This window comes from Staurois parvus, unplaced genomic scaffold (assembly GCF_062004578.1).
Source record: "Staurois parvus isolate SC_StPar_1 unplaced genomic scaffold, SC_StPar_1.0 ptg000668l, whole genome shotgun sequence".
Taxonomy (NCBI): Eukaryota; Metazoa; Chordata; class Amphibia; order Anura; family Ranidae; genus Staurois; species Staurois parvus.
This window is the reverse complement of record NW_028318464.1, coordinates 2370357-2388202: the sequence shown is the minus strand read 5'-3', so window position 1 is coordinate 2388202 and position 17846 is coordinate 2370357. Positions and strand designations below refer to the sequence as shown.

At 40.7% G+C, this 17846-nt stretch overlaps 1 protein-coding gene across 5 annotated transcripts in view; it reads right to left on the bottom strand.

Moving 5' to 3' along the window:
- Window positions 1–1987: 1987 nt before the first annotated feature.
- Window positions 1988–17846, bottom strand: part of LOC149447835 (SLAIN motif-containing protein-like) — a 60086-nt gene continuing 44227 nt past the window's right edge. For 4 of the 5 annotated variants that reach the window (XM_089651938.1, XM_089651935.1, XM_089651939.1 and 1 more), the window contains 2 exons: window positions 8604–8915; window positions 1988–5141 (listed from right to left, as the gene is read on the bottom strand). In XM_089651938.1, coding sequence (XP_089508064.1) covers window positions 5062–5141; window positions 8604–8915 — 392 coding nt within the window. In that variant the 3' untranslated portion in view covers window positions 1988–5061. The remainder of the gene's footprint in view (window positions 5142–8603; window positions 8916–17846) is intronic. The other variant, XM_089651937.1, reaches the window with a different exon arrangement.

The window sequence follows — 17846 nt, the reverse complement described above, 5'->3', positions numbered from 1 at the left end:
GCCAGCTCAGTGGATTGCTTTAAAAAAGGCCTGGATTATTTCTTAGACATTTAGGGGTTTATTTACTAAAGCTGGAGAGTCCAAAATCAGACTCCCTTCTGCATAGAAACCAATCAGCTTCTAACCTCAGCTTGTTCAATGAAGCTTTGGCAATGAAACCTGGAAGCTGATTGGTTTCTATGCAGAAGGGAGTCTGATTTTGCACTCTCCAGCTTTAGTAAATAAACCCCTTAGAGTCCGGTCCATAAATATTGGGACATCGACACAATTCTTTCCCTGGTGAAGAAAACACCCTTCACAACAGTTGGCCAGATCAAGAACACTCTCCAGGAGGTAGGTGTATGTGTGTCAAAGTCAACAATCAAGAAGACTTCACCAGAGTGAATACAGAGGGTTCACCACAAGATGTAAACCATTGGTGAGCCTCAAAAACAGGAAGGCCAGATTAGAGTTTGCCAAACGACATCTAAAAAAGCCTTCACAGTTCTGGAACAACATCCTATGGACAGATGAGACCAAGATCAACTTGTACCAGAGTGATGGGAAGAGAAGAGTATGGATAAGGAAAGGAACTCCTCATGATCCTAAGCATACCACCTCATCAGCGAAGCGTGGTGGTAGTGTCATGGCGTGGGCATGTATGGCTGCCAATGGAACTGGTTCTCTTGTATTTATTGATGATGTGACTGCTGACAAAAGCAGGATGAATTCTGAAGTGTTTTGGGCAATATCTGCTCATATTCAGCCAAATGCTTCAGAACTCATTGGACGCCACTTCACAGTGCAGATGGACAATGGCCCAAAGCATACTGCAAAAGCAATCAAAGAGTTTAAGGGAAAGAAGTGGAATGTTATGCAATGGCCAAGTCAATCACCTGACCTGAATCCGATTGAGCATGCATTTCACTTGCTGAAGACAAAACTGAAGGGAAAATGCCCCAAGAACAAGCAGGAACTGAAGACAGTTGCAGTAGAGGCCTGGCAGAGCATCACCAGGGATGAAACCCAGCGTCTGGTGATGTCTATGCGTTCCAGACTTCAGGCTGTAATTGACTGCAAAGGATTTGCAACCAAGTATTAAAAAGTGAAAGTTTGATTTATGATTATTCTTCTGTCCCATTACTTTTGGTCCCTTAACAAGTGGGAGGCACATATGCAAACTATTGTAATTCCTACACCGTTCACCTGATTTGGATGTAAATACCCTCACATTAAAGCTGACAGTCTGCAGTTAAAAGCACATCTTGTTCATTTAATTTCAAATCCATTGTGGTGGTGTATAGAGCCAGAAATGTTAGAATTGTGTCAATGTCCCATTATTTATGGACCTGACTGTATAGGTTAAGTTGATCCAGGGAATATCCAATTGCCTCTCGGGGGATCAGGAAGGAATTTTAGTCCCAGCAGGAGCAAATTGGATCATGTTTTGCTGGGTTTTTTTTTTGCCTTCCTCCAGCTTAACTGTGGGTATAGGATAACTTTTTTTTTTCTATGGTTGAACTGGGTGGGCTTTTGTCTTTTTTCAGCCAGACTATGTAACTATGAATGTGAGCACATTGAGGGGAGGTTTACTAAAACTGGTACACACAGAATCTGGTGCAGCTGTGCCTAGTAACCAATCAGCTTGTAGGATTTACTGTCAAAGCTTAATTGAACAAGCTGAAGTTGAAAGTGGTTACTATGCACAGCTGCACCAGTTTTAGTAAATCTCCAATATGTTTTCAGACAGGTATTATGTTAGAGCACACTTGGCCTAATCTTCACTACACCCATTCTTAGATCTCCCCTCCCCCCAGCACAATTCTGAAATGCATGCAAAGACCTAACAAATTGTGTGCATTTTATTACAGGACAATAGAGTAGCGTGAAGAGTTTAAGTTATATTCCATCTGGATGCAACAGCACTTGAAAGTTTTTAGCGATACAAATCATTTAGTGATACAAATCATTTGGTAGTAGAGAAAGTATAAAATCACCAGACAAAAGATTACTTTTTTTTTCTGTTTTATTTACCAAGAAGAGGTCAAGCAGGATAATCAAAGGAGACGCTCCACAAAAACATGGTCTCTTCTACACAGAGCAACTACTCAACGTCATATAACCACACAAATATTGTGCACCATCGTCATTTGTGAGTTCATCTAAACCGTTCCAACCGGTAGGGGAATTCTTTTGCAGTCCTTGAAGTGATCTCTAAATATGGAACATAATAAATCTATGTATGTACACATATATTCACACATCTTTTCGGAATTCATCAAGGACATTTAAAACTTGCAGATGAAGAAAAAACAAAAAACCTTGCAAAATAGAAAATAGAAAAAAACAGGCTGGCGAAATGGACTCCAATCAGTAGATCAAGTAACAAAAAAACTATAGATATATTAAAAACTTTAGGACCAACTACATTACATATATCAATTTCTAACATATTTCACATAATCAGCTGACTTAAAGTGTATCGGCTTGCAAGCAACAGTGCAGCCATTTTGTGCTCTGATCCAACCATCAGTAAAATAAATAAATGCCATAAGATTTCCTGGGGTACCTCTGTGCTCTGAAGTTGTGTTTGTGCAGTGTTCCATATACCGCAAGGTGAACAGACTGGTTGGCATAAACGAGTCCTTTGTATTGAATGAATACTGCCAATGTAGCCAATACAGTAAAAGATACTTGTGCGAAGGATGAATGGGGGCTGCCCTCTTGAAAATGTTAGCTTCCTGGCTGTCAAACTGAATTAGGATCTCCAATAGTATAGAGCCACTGCCCAGGAACAAGAATATAGATCAGAAGGTCCCAATCTGCATTCATGGACTGGTCTAGTACTAGATGTATTGAAGACAGCCAAGCATCTAACCTCATCAGAATGAGGTATACTTGCCTCCAGCCACATTTCCTTTAAAAACGATGTAAATAAGGACTCTGTTTTTAACATACTAAAAACAAAGGATGGAGGGTTACATGAAGAAATGCTGCATTCCTCCACCCTGGTGTATACAGTATGTCTGTAGCCAGCACAGCAAGAGCTGAATAGATAACAGAAGGAAAACACATTTCCCTGTTGTCTAATACTGGCTTCCAATGCTTTGTTCTGAGAAATGTGAGCGCCAAACATAATGCAGATCCATAGGCTAAGAAAATGGATGGAATGCCATGATGTGATTCATACTAGGAGATCGGAAGGCTATACCATACTTTAGTTTAGAGATGATTAGGTGGTTGGTTAGAGCAAAAAAGGCCTTCTTCAAAGCAAACGCTTATCAAAAGCATCTGTATATTCCATGGTTTCCTTTTTGCTTACTTAAAACTTAATTTTAATAAAAACTTTAATGTGCTTATTTTATTGCCCCCCATCAACATAACAATGGAACTATTCTGTTTTCATTACATACCTTGTTTTAGACTCGGTGAAATGCTCACTGGGTCTCTTTGTATAGCCTAGCTACATGGAGATGCAGATCGACCATAGCTGATGAGAGGGATAGCAAAATGCTGTACATAGCCTCCTGAAAATCGTAAGCTGTGCAAATGTCCACATGATGCTGAGCCTTCATGACTGAAAGAACTGCAGTCCAATGAATGACGGGGGCAGTATGGTTGGGGAGGATAGAGCTAGATCATGCTGGACTACCTCCAGCCAGGAAATGAGGCAGGATCTATAGTATTCTGCAGCTTCTAATGCACATGGTGATAAGCTCAAAATGTGCAGCAAAAACACAGTAATCTATTTTAATACAGGAAAGAGGCCTGCACATTGTGCAAGACAGACGGCAAGGCTGAAGTTCACCTTGAACCTATGAAAATAGAAGAATGGAGATAAGAATGCAGCTACTGCAGTGTGCATCTTTCAAAAGAATATAACTTTAATTAAAAAAAAAAAATTAGAAATCATCTATGCATAGGGTCACAGTCATTAAAAAGTTCTGATTTGTTAATTTTTCGGTGCAGCAACCAAACAAGTACATTTTTGCTTAGGACAGACGAGTACAAAAACCAAACATCTGCCCCGTGATCTGAATTAAACAGCCATCACATAAAAGGGGCCCACAGTACAAGCCAGCAATCTCCTGAGGCACAAAAGGCAGTGGTTCCTTAAACTGGCCATACACCACTCAAAATTTGAATGTTGTTGAGTCAGGTGGTGATGACAGCGCCTCCCAAACTGAATGTGCTGGGTGGAAAGCTGCTTGTTGAACAGTGATCGAATACCATAACAATGACTGCATCTGATGGGATGCAGACAGCTGCAGGTGCTGAGGCTGTCTGAATATAATAGCCAAGGAGATTCCCCCATCCACACGGTTTAGCATGAATGTGGGAATCAAGTGATTTCCTTGTTCAGCCTGCAGGGCCTAATGAGTGAATAATGCCTGAGGCTAGCCATACATGTTAAGATTTCTCTGAAGTTTAACTAGTCACTTTTAGACTTCAGGGCAAAGTCTGCTACTGTGGGCACATCATATTAAGTCATGCCACCTGGATCCAAGGAAAAGAATGGGAAGTCCATATGTACGCTTTTAAAGTCTGCAGCACTGACCTATGACCACCCTCCCAGGATCAAAGGAAGCCTCTACAGCCAGAGGTAACACCATACAAACACCCCTACTGGAGGCACAGGGCACACAGAACCCATCCCTCCTAGCTTGGATAGGATTATGCCTCCAGTGGGAGTGATTACACCTACCTCCCCCGTCAGGTGTCATAACTATGGTTTCTACATACAAAATGGCTGCAACAGATACCACCACCACCTGGTACACTTTAAATCTAAGAACAGTGCAAAAACATCTGTGGAGACACAAATCTACATGTCTTGTCCTTCTAAAACCGATGGCTCAGTGTTCTGGTGCAAACAGATATTTGCTACAACAACACAAAACATTTTGATTTTGGAGTTCAGTTCTGAAAAATGGAAAAAAGGTAAACTATATCAAAGACACAGGCCCTTCCTCTTCCAATATGGCAAGCAGGTGAGATTGTTTTTTTGTTTTTTTTTTATGCTTTGCTCTGAATCACTGCAGTCCAGCCCGCTGGACATATTAAAGGGAAGAAAAAAAAAATTCATCTTTGGGGCCAGTTAATAGCATCCTTCTTTCCAAGAGTCGTCGTCATCCAGTGTGTTTGACTTTGAGGAAACCGATCTATAAAAAGGGACAAAAGACAGCAAACAATGTTGAGTCATAGGTGCAAAACATTAAGTCATTGGGGTTGATATTATTAAAGGCAAATAAGACTGTTCGCTTTGAAAGTCCAGTTGCACTCACTTTCCCCAGAGCTTCATAAATGTGGTAAAGCTTCACTTTGTTTTTTACATTTTCCTTGCACCAGATTAGGTATTTACAAAGAAAAAGCAACACTGCATTTTTACATACTTGCGTACATATGTGTACGTTGGTTGTTTGAAGCCATAGTACGGCCCGGAAACAATAGTGCACTTTTTTTTTTTTTTTTTTAATCCTGCCACTAACTGACATTGATCAGATTAAAAAATTTTTTTTTTTAAATTAGTGACGAAAAAACAGAAAAAAAAAAAAAAAAAAACCACACAGGGTCGTTGGTTCGAATCCCAACTACGGCACCACCTGAGTGGAGTTTGCATGTTCACCCTGTGCCTGCGTAGGTTTCCTCTGGGTACTCTGATTTCCTTCTACACGCCAAAGACATGCTGGTAGGTTATTTGGATCCTGTCTAAATTGTCCCTGTATGTATGAATGTGAGTTAGGGACCTTAGATTGTACTCCCCTTGATGGTTAGGGACTGATGTGAATGTACAATATATATGTAAAGTGCTGCATAAATTGACAGCACTATATAAGTACCTGTAATAAATAAATGTATCTCTCTCCTCCATTCGGAGAGAGAGAAAACAAGGGGGGTGGGCTTCACAGTGACAGTTCAGTGATCAGAGACTCACAGCAGTCATGTAACCTGGAATTGGGAGTTCCGGGTCCCGATCATTAGAACGGGACCCAGGGCTCTCAAAGACACTTCAGTCTTTGTGGTGGGAGCACGCCATGCGGCACGCTCCAAGGACAGACAGGTACGCAAATTAGCAGCCCCACGGAAAAAGCCCAGTCCAATGGGGCCGCTAATATGCATATGCTTGGCGCCAAGGGGTTAAACAATGCATTAAGCTACTAGTCTGAAAGTCTGCTGTAATACAATTACCAATTCCGTACGGTTTTTTTTAGGCTGTATAGATTTTGGGCTGTGGCTGGTTGGAATTTGGTAAGACACTCGTTCAAGAGGATAGAAATGGTAATCAGGGGTTAGCAAGTGAAACGTAAATATTAGGCTGCAAATCCTAGCAAAATCCGGAGTTGGGAATGGTCAGATTCTTCAGGTGTCCAGTATCAGATGATGACCAATATAAGTCTAAAAAGGAATTTCCCAACACCTGGGGGTACACTGAAGCTGGACATATGTCCCTGAAGTGGACCACACCGGTACCTGAAGACAATGGTGCAAATACAAAAACAGTACTATCTTACCCAGTGTTTCTGAATCATTTGTCAGCCAAGGCACCCTTGCAAACAAACAAATCTCGAGGCTCCCCAAGGTACCCTTGCACAATCTCGAGGCACCCCAATTTTAACATCTAAAACAACATGTGGATGTTGCAAGACACCCAATATGATTTATTATAAAGCAAATATACCTTTGACCAGCATTGCAATGTTCTCGCCCTCACTCCCACAAAATGCTGTTCAAGCCTCATTGGTTGTTAGGACGCCAGCAGCTGGAAGGTTCTAATTGTACACAATGATAACCTGTGACTCTGCGTAACTAAAAAGGCAGCTTTGATCCACCTTCTGGATTGTAACTATTCTTTGCCACGGCACCCCTGACGAAACCTGAAGACACCCCAGGGTGCCTGGGAACCTTTTTTGAAAAAGGCTGATCTAACCAATCCACCAACTAAAACCTAAAGAAGGCCTCCTTACAGAGCAAAGTCACAGGGTTCAGTTTAAATCAGAACTCCAGATTTCCCATCACTTAGAAATTATTTTTTTGCCCAAATAAACTATTCATTCTATGGCAGAAAGGTCTGGTCTGTGGGGATGCTGTAACAGACTATAGTAGCTTGTGCCACATACAGCAAGTGCTGTTGTCTTCCTGCATGGATACCAGCAACTTCTCCTCTTCTGCCAGAAAGAGAATCGCTTATACAACATCCCAGCCATTCAGGTACAGGTTTTTTTTTTCCCTCTCTCAATAAATAAAAGGCGTTTTCTAGTTGGTTGAGCTGGAGAAGCTGGCAGGTGACATCATGACCACCACCTTGGCCAACCAAAGAATGTGTTTTATTTCATTGTAAACATACAAGGCTGATATGCCAAACACGCGACTCTCCTATTTGGCAGAAGAGGGGAAGTTGCAAGTACCCAAGCAGGAAGACACAGCTAACTGATTGCCACACAAGCTACAGCATTCTCAGTGACCATACCATTCTGCCACGGAAAGAATGTGTTCAAACACAGGTGGCCCAAACAAAACTATTTAAAGTATAGGGAAAACTGGCATTCTGGTTCAATTCCCACCTACCTAAGCAGCAAATATCAAACTTCTCGCTCCTGAAAAATGACAGCCATTATTAAGCTCAAGTCCGATCTCCAAGCAGAGCTTACACAGGGCTAATTGTTTATCTGTACCCATGTGACACAGCACCAGCAAATTACGAACAACTAACTTTGTCACATGCTCCTCCACACTTGAAGCAATGGGTATTTTCTTGGCTCCTGAAGGCTGAATGAAGCAGCAAATGAGTGCTATAAACAGGGTGGATAACAATCGATGATAAAAAATTTTTTTTTTATTTTTATCAAATTTATTATAATAGAATGCTTTTGGAGTGAAAAATCTATCTAAAGATATTTTTCTATTTAATATACATTAATAATTTAGTTTATTCAGCATGAAATGGAGCTTAGTTATGTAGCATGAGGCTGTATATTCTGCAATATTTACATTTTTTTTTAAACTCATTCAATGAATCCAAGCTGAGATAACATGCACTGCATTGATGCATTCACATAAATTTCACAGTAACCATGAGAAAAAAACATGAAAAAAGAATTTGAGTAGTTCTCCAGCTATGTGTGATTAACCTATTAACCTAAAATAGGTTCTGATATCGATGTTTTACCATCCTGACAGCTTATCATTCTAAAAAGGAAACCTGCATTTGGTTTGCAAATATTAAAGATTCTAACTACCAACAAGAATGAGTCGGATTTCTTACATTTAAAGAGCACCTGTCATTTTAGATCCATCATGGCAGCACCTGTTAATGGTCATCCAATCTCCTGCTGCCGCCACGTCCCTCACCTTGTTGTGTCACTGCCACATCATCAGCCGTCCCATTAAAGTGAATGGGACTGTCGGTTAGTCAACAGTGGGTCAGAGGAGGAGCCGCTGCGGGACAGAGATGACAGTGGCTCTTAAAGAGTGGCTCTTTAAAAAAACTATGATTTAAAAATCGAACCTTTTCACTAGTGATTTAAATCAAATCCCTCCTGGCTATTAAGCAATTCTATTTCAAGCTTTGCCCATGCATTTTGGGAGGGGAAAAAAAAACAAACAAAAAAAAAAAAAACACACACCACAAACTTGCCTTTTAGACGGTTGCATCATCTTGCTTTTGGGAGTTGCACACCCTGCAGAGGACTGAGCTTTTCCACCTGAGTGCTTCATTGTGGGTGGAAAGTTTCCTGATCTAGAAACAGCACCAGGGATGGCTGGATTTAAGCCAGGTGAAGATTGCATTTTACGAAGACCACTTGTACTATTGTAACCAGATGATTTCATTGGCTGCTTGGAATTCAGGAGTGAACTTGTGCTTAAACCCGCTTTAACTGGCTGACGGAGAGCTGCTGGCTGGCCAGAGCTGTACCTCATTTTACCTGGGGGATTACCTGAAAAAGGAGAAACATACTATCAATACATATTGCAGGCTTCTAAACACTGTGCATTTTTGTTGTTCCAAAATAAGGGTTTATTTTTCTAGGGATATCAGACACATGAAACCTTTCTACTGGCAGTGCCTACACAGCTGATCTCAAGAGACTTGTATGGGGCCATCTCCCAAGAGATTGGGGTTTATAGAGATATACTGCACGGGTGTAACCAATGGTAAGAGATTTGGGCTGCTGGATGTAAAGATTATGACATAGCACAACACGATTCAGGTAAATTCAATCAGAGTGGAGAGGTAGCCAGAATAAGTGTACCTCAAATAAAAGCAGTTATCTGTTAAACAAGCCTTTAGGAGTTTTTCCCAACTGGAAGTTGAGTAAAATAGATCTTCAGTCAAAAAGTAGTTTTGGATAAGAGTGTAAGAGTTAAAAGGGTAACAAAAAAAACTGACAAAGTTCCATGAACAGTAAGTATGGAAAAATCTTTCCAGTTGGGACAGACATCAGGACGTTAAAGTATTCCAGGATATACCCAACTAATCGTAAAAATGCTTCCTCCCCTCCTCCCAACACCTATGTTGACTAACCTGTGTAAGAAATGCTGTTCCTGCTCATCCATACAGATTTCATGCCTTATATTCTCCGTTACTGAGCCATGTATACTTTAATTGTACATTTTGATTGTGTTCTTTCACATTGGCCTTGGCACAACATGTACAGTTGTGTTCAAAATAATAGCAGTGTGTTGAAAAAAGTGAATAAAGCTCAAAATCCTTCTAATAGCTTTTATTTCCATACACACAAATGCATTGGGAACACTACACATTCTATTCCAAATCAAAACATGAAGAAAGATATATCAAATTTGTGTTGTTCCTCTAATAATATTCACTTTTCTTCAATTTTTTTAGACTGTTCAAAAAAATAGCAGTGTTTGTATTCTTCTTTACAATCTCAAACATTCACTATATGAACTGAAAAATGTTTGAAGATTTTGCTTTCCTTTGAATCACCTAATGAATATTTCATTGTATAAGCACTGTTTCTGAGAACTGCTGTACATCTGTGTTGCATGGAGTCAACCAACTTCTGGCACCTGTGAACAGGTATTCCAGCCCAGGATGATTGGACTACATTCCACAGTTCTTCTCTATTTCTTGGTTTTGCCTCAGAAACTGCATTTTTTGATGTCACCCCACAAGTTTTCTATTGGATTAAGATCCGGGGATTGGGCTGGCCACTCCATAACATCAATCTTGTTGGTCTGGAACCAAGATGTTGCACGTTTACTGGTGTGTTTGAGGTCGTTGTCTTGTTGGAACACCCATTTCAAGGGCATTTCCTCTTCAGCATAAGGCAGCATGACCTCCTTCAAGTATTCTGATGTATTCAAACTGATCCATGATCCCTGGTATGCGATAAATAGGCCCAACACCGTAGTATGAGAAACATCCCCATATCATGATGCTTGTGCAACCATGCTTCACTGTCTTCACAGTGTACTGTGGCTTGAATTCAGTGTTTGGGGGTTGTCTGACAAACTGTCTCCGGCCACTAGACCCAAAAAGAACAATCTTACTTTCATCAGTCCACAAAATGTTGCGCCATTTCTCTTAGGCCAGTCAATGTGCTCCTTGGCAAATTGTAACCTCTTCAGCACATGTCTTTTTTTCAACAGTGGGACTTTGCGGGGGCTTCTTGCAGATAGCTTGGCTTCACATAGTCATCTTCTAATTGTAACAGTACTCACAGGTAACTTTAGACCTTCTTTGATCTTCCTGGAGCTGATTGTTGGCTGAGTCCTTGCCATTTTGGCTATTCATCTATCCATTCGAATGGTAGTTTTTCGCTTTCTTCCACGTCTTTCAGGATTTGGTTGCCATTTTAAAGCATTTGTGATCATTTTAGCTGAGTAGCCTATCATTTTCTGCACTTCTTTATATGTTTTCCCCTCTCCAATCAACTGTTTAATCAAGGTACGCTGTTCTTCTGAACAATGTCTGGAACGACCCATTTTCCTCAGAATTTCAGAGAGAAATGCACTGTAACCAGCATGTACAACATTTGCTGCCTTCCTTCCTTAAATAAGGGCAATAATTGCCACCTGTTTTTCAAAGAATGAATGACCTCACTAATAGAACTCCACACTGCTATTATTTTGAACATGCCCCTTTCAATTAGTGATTCAGTTACACAGAATCAGCAGCATGCATGTCATGACTGTTGGGTCTGTTGGATTTCTATTACTCTACTACACCTGCTAGCAAATTATTTGCTATGTAGAAATATCATTTCTACCAAAAACAGTGATTGATCAGGTTAGTGATGTCTGACTGCTATTATTTTGAACACAACTGTATGTATTTTTTTTTCTTTTATGATACTTCTAATAAAAAAAAAAAAAAAAAATATTTCTAACCTGTGTAAGAAAGATCTGTATGCATACCAATTTTCCAGCCACTCCAGTCCAGTCATATGATCTGGCTCCCCTGTGTCAGCCAGCTGGTAGTTGCAGGAGAGGAGTGCCAACAATGGGTTGGCCATAGTAAGCCTATAGGAGATGTCACCGTTCTCAGGCTTTGGCCAGCCATTGTCTACTGCTCTCTCCTTGCCCCTGCAGCAAGTGCTGGCTCACACAGGGGAGATCACATGACCAGACCGAAGCAGGCTGAGAATAGGCAAGTATACAGATCTTTCTAACGCAGGTTAGCGAGAAGATCTGGGTATATCTGAGCATTCTACTTTAAAATATAGCCCCAACCTATTTTTTTTTATACGATTTGGAAAAAAAGGTTGAAAAATTAAAACCCCTTCTATAATTTTTTTTGCTGTCCTTGTCCCCACTGAGGGGATTTACGCTCTGTCTTTCCTGTAGACAAATTTTCACCAAGACAAAAAGTAATGGGGAATCTAAAAATTTCACCAAAGCAAGCTTGAAATAAAACGTTTAAAAGATAAGCTCACCTTCGGTAACAGGCTTCCTTCTCAGGGTGGAATATGTAAACAGCTAACGGCTTGTAGTTCTCAATGAACCACCAGATAAGCTACACTGTCAGATATAGATATATATATATATATACACACACACATACATATATATATATATATATATATATATATATATATATATATATATATATATATACATATATATATATATATATATATACACATACACACATATATATACATATATATACACACACACACACACACACATATACATACATACACACACATACACACACACACACACATACATACATCTAATAGTGGATGAAGCGCTCAGCCGTAAGGGTAACAAACTGATTAAACTAAATAAATAAAAATAAATACATAATAAATAATATATAATATATAATAAAGTGACCAGTGCTCCAAATAAATGTGCAAACAAAAATTTATATATAAACAAATATTCAATACATAAATATTTATAAAGTGAAAGTGACTGGTGCTTCAAATCAATGTGTAAAACAAACGACCAGTCTGCCACCCAGTGGCTTAAAACTGGTACTAAATATACACACACTAAGTGTATAAAAAGTGACAAGTGCCCAGAAAACTAATACAGTATATATATATATATATATATATATATATATATATAGATATATATAGATATATATACACCTACCTAAAGTGACAAGTGAAAAAAAGAATACAAAATAAGTCCACACTAAAGTGCAACAATCGTGCTATCACTCTTATAATGTGAAGCTGAATAAATGCTTTTCCACTTCAAAATCTTGTGCTCAAAAACAAGGAGTGACACTCTCGTGCATATATCCTCCAGTAGCTAAAGTGCCTCCTCCTCACCTCCTTTATTCGACCCCTAGGGGCCACAAATCATGTAATCCAATATTCCACCCCGATTCACTTCTGATACTATAGATATTTTCACAACACCTTATCTATCCTTCCGATATCCACTCCAAATGTGTTGGGCATAGAGAGACTCAGCATAATAGTACCAGGGTCGTAGAGGAGTAAGCAAAAAGAATACTTCCATAGTGTAGTATGTCCAATATGTTTAATCAGAGAAATGCCAAAACATGGTCCAAATGTACAGCCCGCGGTTTCCCATATGTTATGGGTGTACTAGGGCACTCAAGATGGCGAAAAACCGGAAGTCCATCACCGGAACTGCGTCACCGAGCTCCACCCGGAAATGACGTCACTGCGCTCTACGCGTTACGCCCCAAACACGTGGCTTCTTCAGGATTTTGCTTCCCAACCGCAGGTACCGCGATTTGATCCTGAAGGATCAATCATCCGATTTAGGCCAGTGATATGGTCGGCCTAAGTCGGATGATCGATCCCTGTCCTATCAGGGATCTTCCTGCAGCTGTGTTTACACTTACACAGGTACAGGAAATGACGACATCTCTCTCTTGGCACATTCCCTCCCAGAGAGAGAATGAAGACACAGTGAGTAAAAGCAGCACACTTTTACAGTTAGAACACTTTAGGACATATTAACCCCTTAATCGACAACCCCCCGTTAACCCCTTCACTACCCTGTCACCAGTGTCATTAGTACAGTGTACAGATTTCTTGCTGATCACTATTAGTGCCGCCAGCGGCTTCAGACCGTGTTAGCATCAGTTAGTGCCCCTCCCAGATAGCGTCAGATTGCCCGTCAGTACACCAGTAATCACATTTAACCCCTTGATTGCCAGGAACATGTCCACATACACAATAAACCTCCATTGCCAGTATAGTGTCTGAACGGATCAATATTTTTGATCAAATCAGCACTATACCAGCGTTCACGTTAGTATAGTGTCCCCAAAAACGCAGTTTTAATGGGATCAGCCCCGGCACCTGCCAGCGCCTGCATGTAGGCCTGCTTACCCCCCACCCTTCTCCCCCAGAAAGTGCAGTGTCAGCAGGTCACGGTCACTTGAGACATTGCACAAACCGCAGTGTTCGCAGAATCAGGCCTGATCTCTGTTAGCACTTGCCGGTACATTTTTTTGTAGCGGTTCAAGCAGTCCGACAGCCAAGTGCACTTTTTCCCACGAGGCGCACTAGGTTAATTTCAATTTAGTGACCAAAATGTCAATGGAAAGGTACGGGTGAAGATGCCTACAGGATTCTGAGCATGTCAGATGAGAGCAAAGGGGAAGACTCATTGACACAATCAGCCTCAGAAAACGAACCTGTAGACAGCATCGGCACCCTGACAGATAGCTCAGACAATGGAGACGAAGTCTCTGCTAAGATCAGGCGTACCCGACCCCATTCCCAGGTTGTTGAGATGTTACAAACGCATGAGTCTCATATGCAGCAGAGTGCCAGTACTAGTGCCGCGCTACCTTTTGGTGAAATGGCGAGCACCAGCGGCCTAGTACATCCTGGTTTTTCACATACCAGCACTGCAGTATCACTTGGTGACGTGGCGAGCCCCATAAGTACAGTACAAGCTGGTGCGGTAGCAAGCAGTGTCCTGCAGCCACCAAGAATTCGCACACAGGCCCGTAGAGCCCCTAGTATCCTTCCGGATGTGCTCACAAAACCCGATTGGCAGCCCACAAATTCTGCAGCACCTGTAATTCCCTCATTTACTGCCCGACCCAGAATTCAGGTGGAAACAGCAAATTTAAACTACTGCCCTTGATTTTTCAGAGCTGTTTTTCACGAAAGATTTGTATGTGTTGATTGTGGATCAAAGCAATTATTATGCACAACAGTTTATCGCCGCCAACCCAAATTCAAACCTTGCTAGACCATTCGCATGGAAACCCATTACGGTTTCTGAATTTTTTTTGGGGCCTAGCCCTCAACATGGGCATTACTTAAAAGAAAAAAGGAATTGCGGTTGTATTGGTCCACAGACCCAATTCATCATATGCCCGTGTTCTCTGGCCAGGCATAGATATGAGAGTGTAATGCGTTTTCTGCTTTTCAACCCCTCATAAATTCCTTTAACCAAATATTTGCAGATGTCTATACTCCCCAGCAAAACATCTGCGTTGAGTCCCTCATTAATTTTTCTGGCCGCCTTGCATTCAAACAATTTCTCCACAGCAAGCATGCCAGATATAAGGTCAAGATGTACAAGACCTGTGAGAGGGCAACAGGCTATACATACAAGTTTCATATTTACGAAGGAAGCCACATGGAGCCTCCCAGATGCCCAGACTACATGGGGAGCAGTGGCAAGATAGTTTGGGACTTGGCGTCATCCTTTTTTCATATGTGGTACCATTTATACGTGGACAATTTTATACGTGAAATTTATGTCCTTTTTTCACACAAATAGAGCTTTCTTTCAGTGGTATTTGATCACCTGTGCGCTTTTTTATTTTTTGCCCTATAAATACAACCAAAAGAAAGCTCTGTTTGTGTGAAAAAAAAAACCCCTAAATTTAATTTATGTACAGTATTGCATGACCACGCAATTGTCAGTTAAACTAGTGCAGCGCTGGGTTGCAAAAAAATGGAGTAAATTGCAGTATCTATACCATAGTTTGTAGATGCTGTAACTTTCACACAAAGCAATAAATATACGCTTATTGGGATATTTCTTTTTACCAAAAACATGTAGCAGAATACATTTTGGCCTAAATTTATGACTAACTTTGAGTTTATTATAAATTTTTATAGCCGAAAGTAAAAAAAGTTTTTTTTTCAAAATATTCAGTCTTTTTTTTGTTTATAGCGCAAAAAAAAATTAAAAGCGCACAGGTGATCAAATACCACTGAAAGAAAGCTCTATTTGTGTAAAAAAAAAAAAAAAGGACATAAATTTCGTTTGGATACAGCACTGCATGACCGCTCAATTACCAGTTGAAATAGTGCAGCTCTGAATAGCAAAAAAAGGCCTGGTCAGGAAGGGGGGTAAATCCTCAGGAGGGCAAGTGGTTAAACACACACACACACACACAAATGGAAACACTACATGGATTTGCAGGTGTGAAAGTGACAACATGATTCGCGTTGAAAGCGACAACATGATTCGCGTTGAAAGCACAAGTGGTGTAACATTCTTTTGCTTCTGCTGTATGATGAGACACCTAGCTAACAGGTGGGATGCCTCCCTTTCACCACTGAGTACACTGCTAGTAATACGGAGTCATGCCAGAGCTTAATGAGCTTCAAAGAGGGCAAATTGTTGGTGCTCGCTTAGCTGGTGCCTCTGACTGATTTGGCAATTTATTTGCAGGTGTTACGAGGTACAGTATCAAAGATGACGGCATATATAGTTCCTGGGAAAATATCGTCTGATAAGCATAAGCACAGTCGACATGGTCAACTAACCGAAAAAGACAAAAAAGGACATTATGCAGGATTTCGACCCGGAATAAGAAAACAGCTGCTGCAAAAGTAACTGCAGAGCTCAATCTTAGTCTTTAAGGGATTTGCACTGGGGTGGGTGGGGGGCATACCCGACCCAAGACCTGGAGATTATCAAGGCATCAAATGCCAGCACTAAAGGGTCCTTAGTCCTGGCAGAACACACACTTTGTTGTTGAATCTTCAGGCCTGATTGCCCACATCTGGGGGTCCCCAATCTTTGTTTCAAGTGGAATAGGTCCTTCACACAAACATTTTAAACTTTACATATCAGACAGTGGTGGCTGAGGAAATTGGCTTTCCAGTTGTCCACAACTAGGAGGTGGACTCCATGAGACTATTTGGCTTGCTTCCTTCAAGGCAACATGACTCCTAGTGTCCCCAAGATCGCTGATGCAGGCCATTTTGTGGCACTGTCTGACTGCACACTGACTGGGTGTCCCCGTAGAGGGGGGTGTTGCAGAGCCTTATTTATTGCTCTGAGCTACAGAATGTTGAGAAGGATTTTGGCTTTCACCATTGACCATGTTACCTGGACCATAAGGCACTGGAAAACTCCTGTTCAAATAAGTTGGTGCAGCGCTAAATAGTAATACATATTAATAAACATACTGCCATGCAATTTCAAATAAATGTGGATAGGTGATATGATCCACACGATTATTTTGAACTATATATCACGATTAATCACCTTAAGGTGATATCATCTATCCACATTTATTTGAAATTGCATGGCAGTATGTTTATTAATATGTATTACTATTTAGCGCTTATTTGAACATATATACTATTGGAGGTTTTCTTTTGGTTGCCTTTCGGTGTATCAGCTGCTTATTTATTTGAATACATATACATATATGTGTGTATGTATGTGTGTATATATGTATCTATATATATATATATATATATATATATATACACACACACACATACACACACACACACACATACTCTTTGTTGTTCTTTTGGTAGCGCTCACTAAAATTTCTTCTATTGCATTACTGGAAAACTCCTACACCGCCTAGAAGACTGGTATTGCTCATCTTGGCTGGGTTGGAGATCCACCAAGTTAAGGAACTCCTTGCTTGGCTGGTTAGGGGCATGGGTAGAACAAGGGAAGGAGCATGCTTTGTTTCAGGCTGACCAGATGCTGCGCTGCAGAAGTCTCAAAAGATGGGCAAATGGTACAACCTCGAAAAGGGAGGCCATCATGAGGCTTAAGACCCATGACAAATTTCATTATGGGATGTCTATGACCTCAGTTCTTGAGCATGGGCTCAGGAAAGGACTTCTCTTCACCTGGAATACTTTGGTCTGGAAGAAAGGCCTTTGTTTGGGATGTGTCCAGGAACAGAGAAGAAAAGGCTGGAAAGCAGATTTTTGAAAATTAAGAGACTCCAAATTTTAGGGTGCGTGATCAAAGTGTTACTAAACCTAGGACCCTGCATTCACTAGATCTGGTCTCCCACAGTACACAGAAACACAATTATTTTAGTAAGTATAAACTGCTAAATACCTTTCCCCCAATAGCAGTATACAGCAGTCTAGTGACTGCTATCAGTGTCCAGCTGAGCATTGGTTAAAGCTTGTAGTTTTCATTCTCCTCTCACTGTTCTATGAGATTGCATA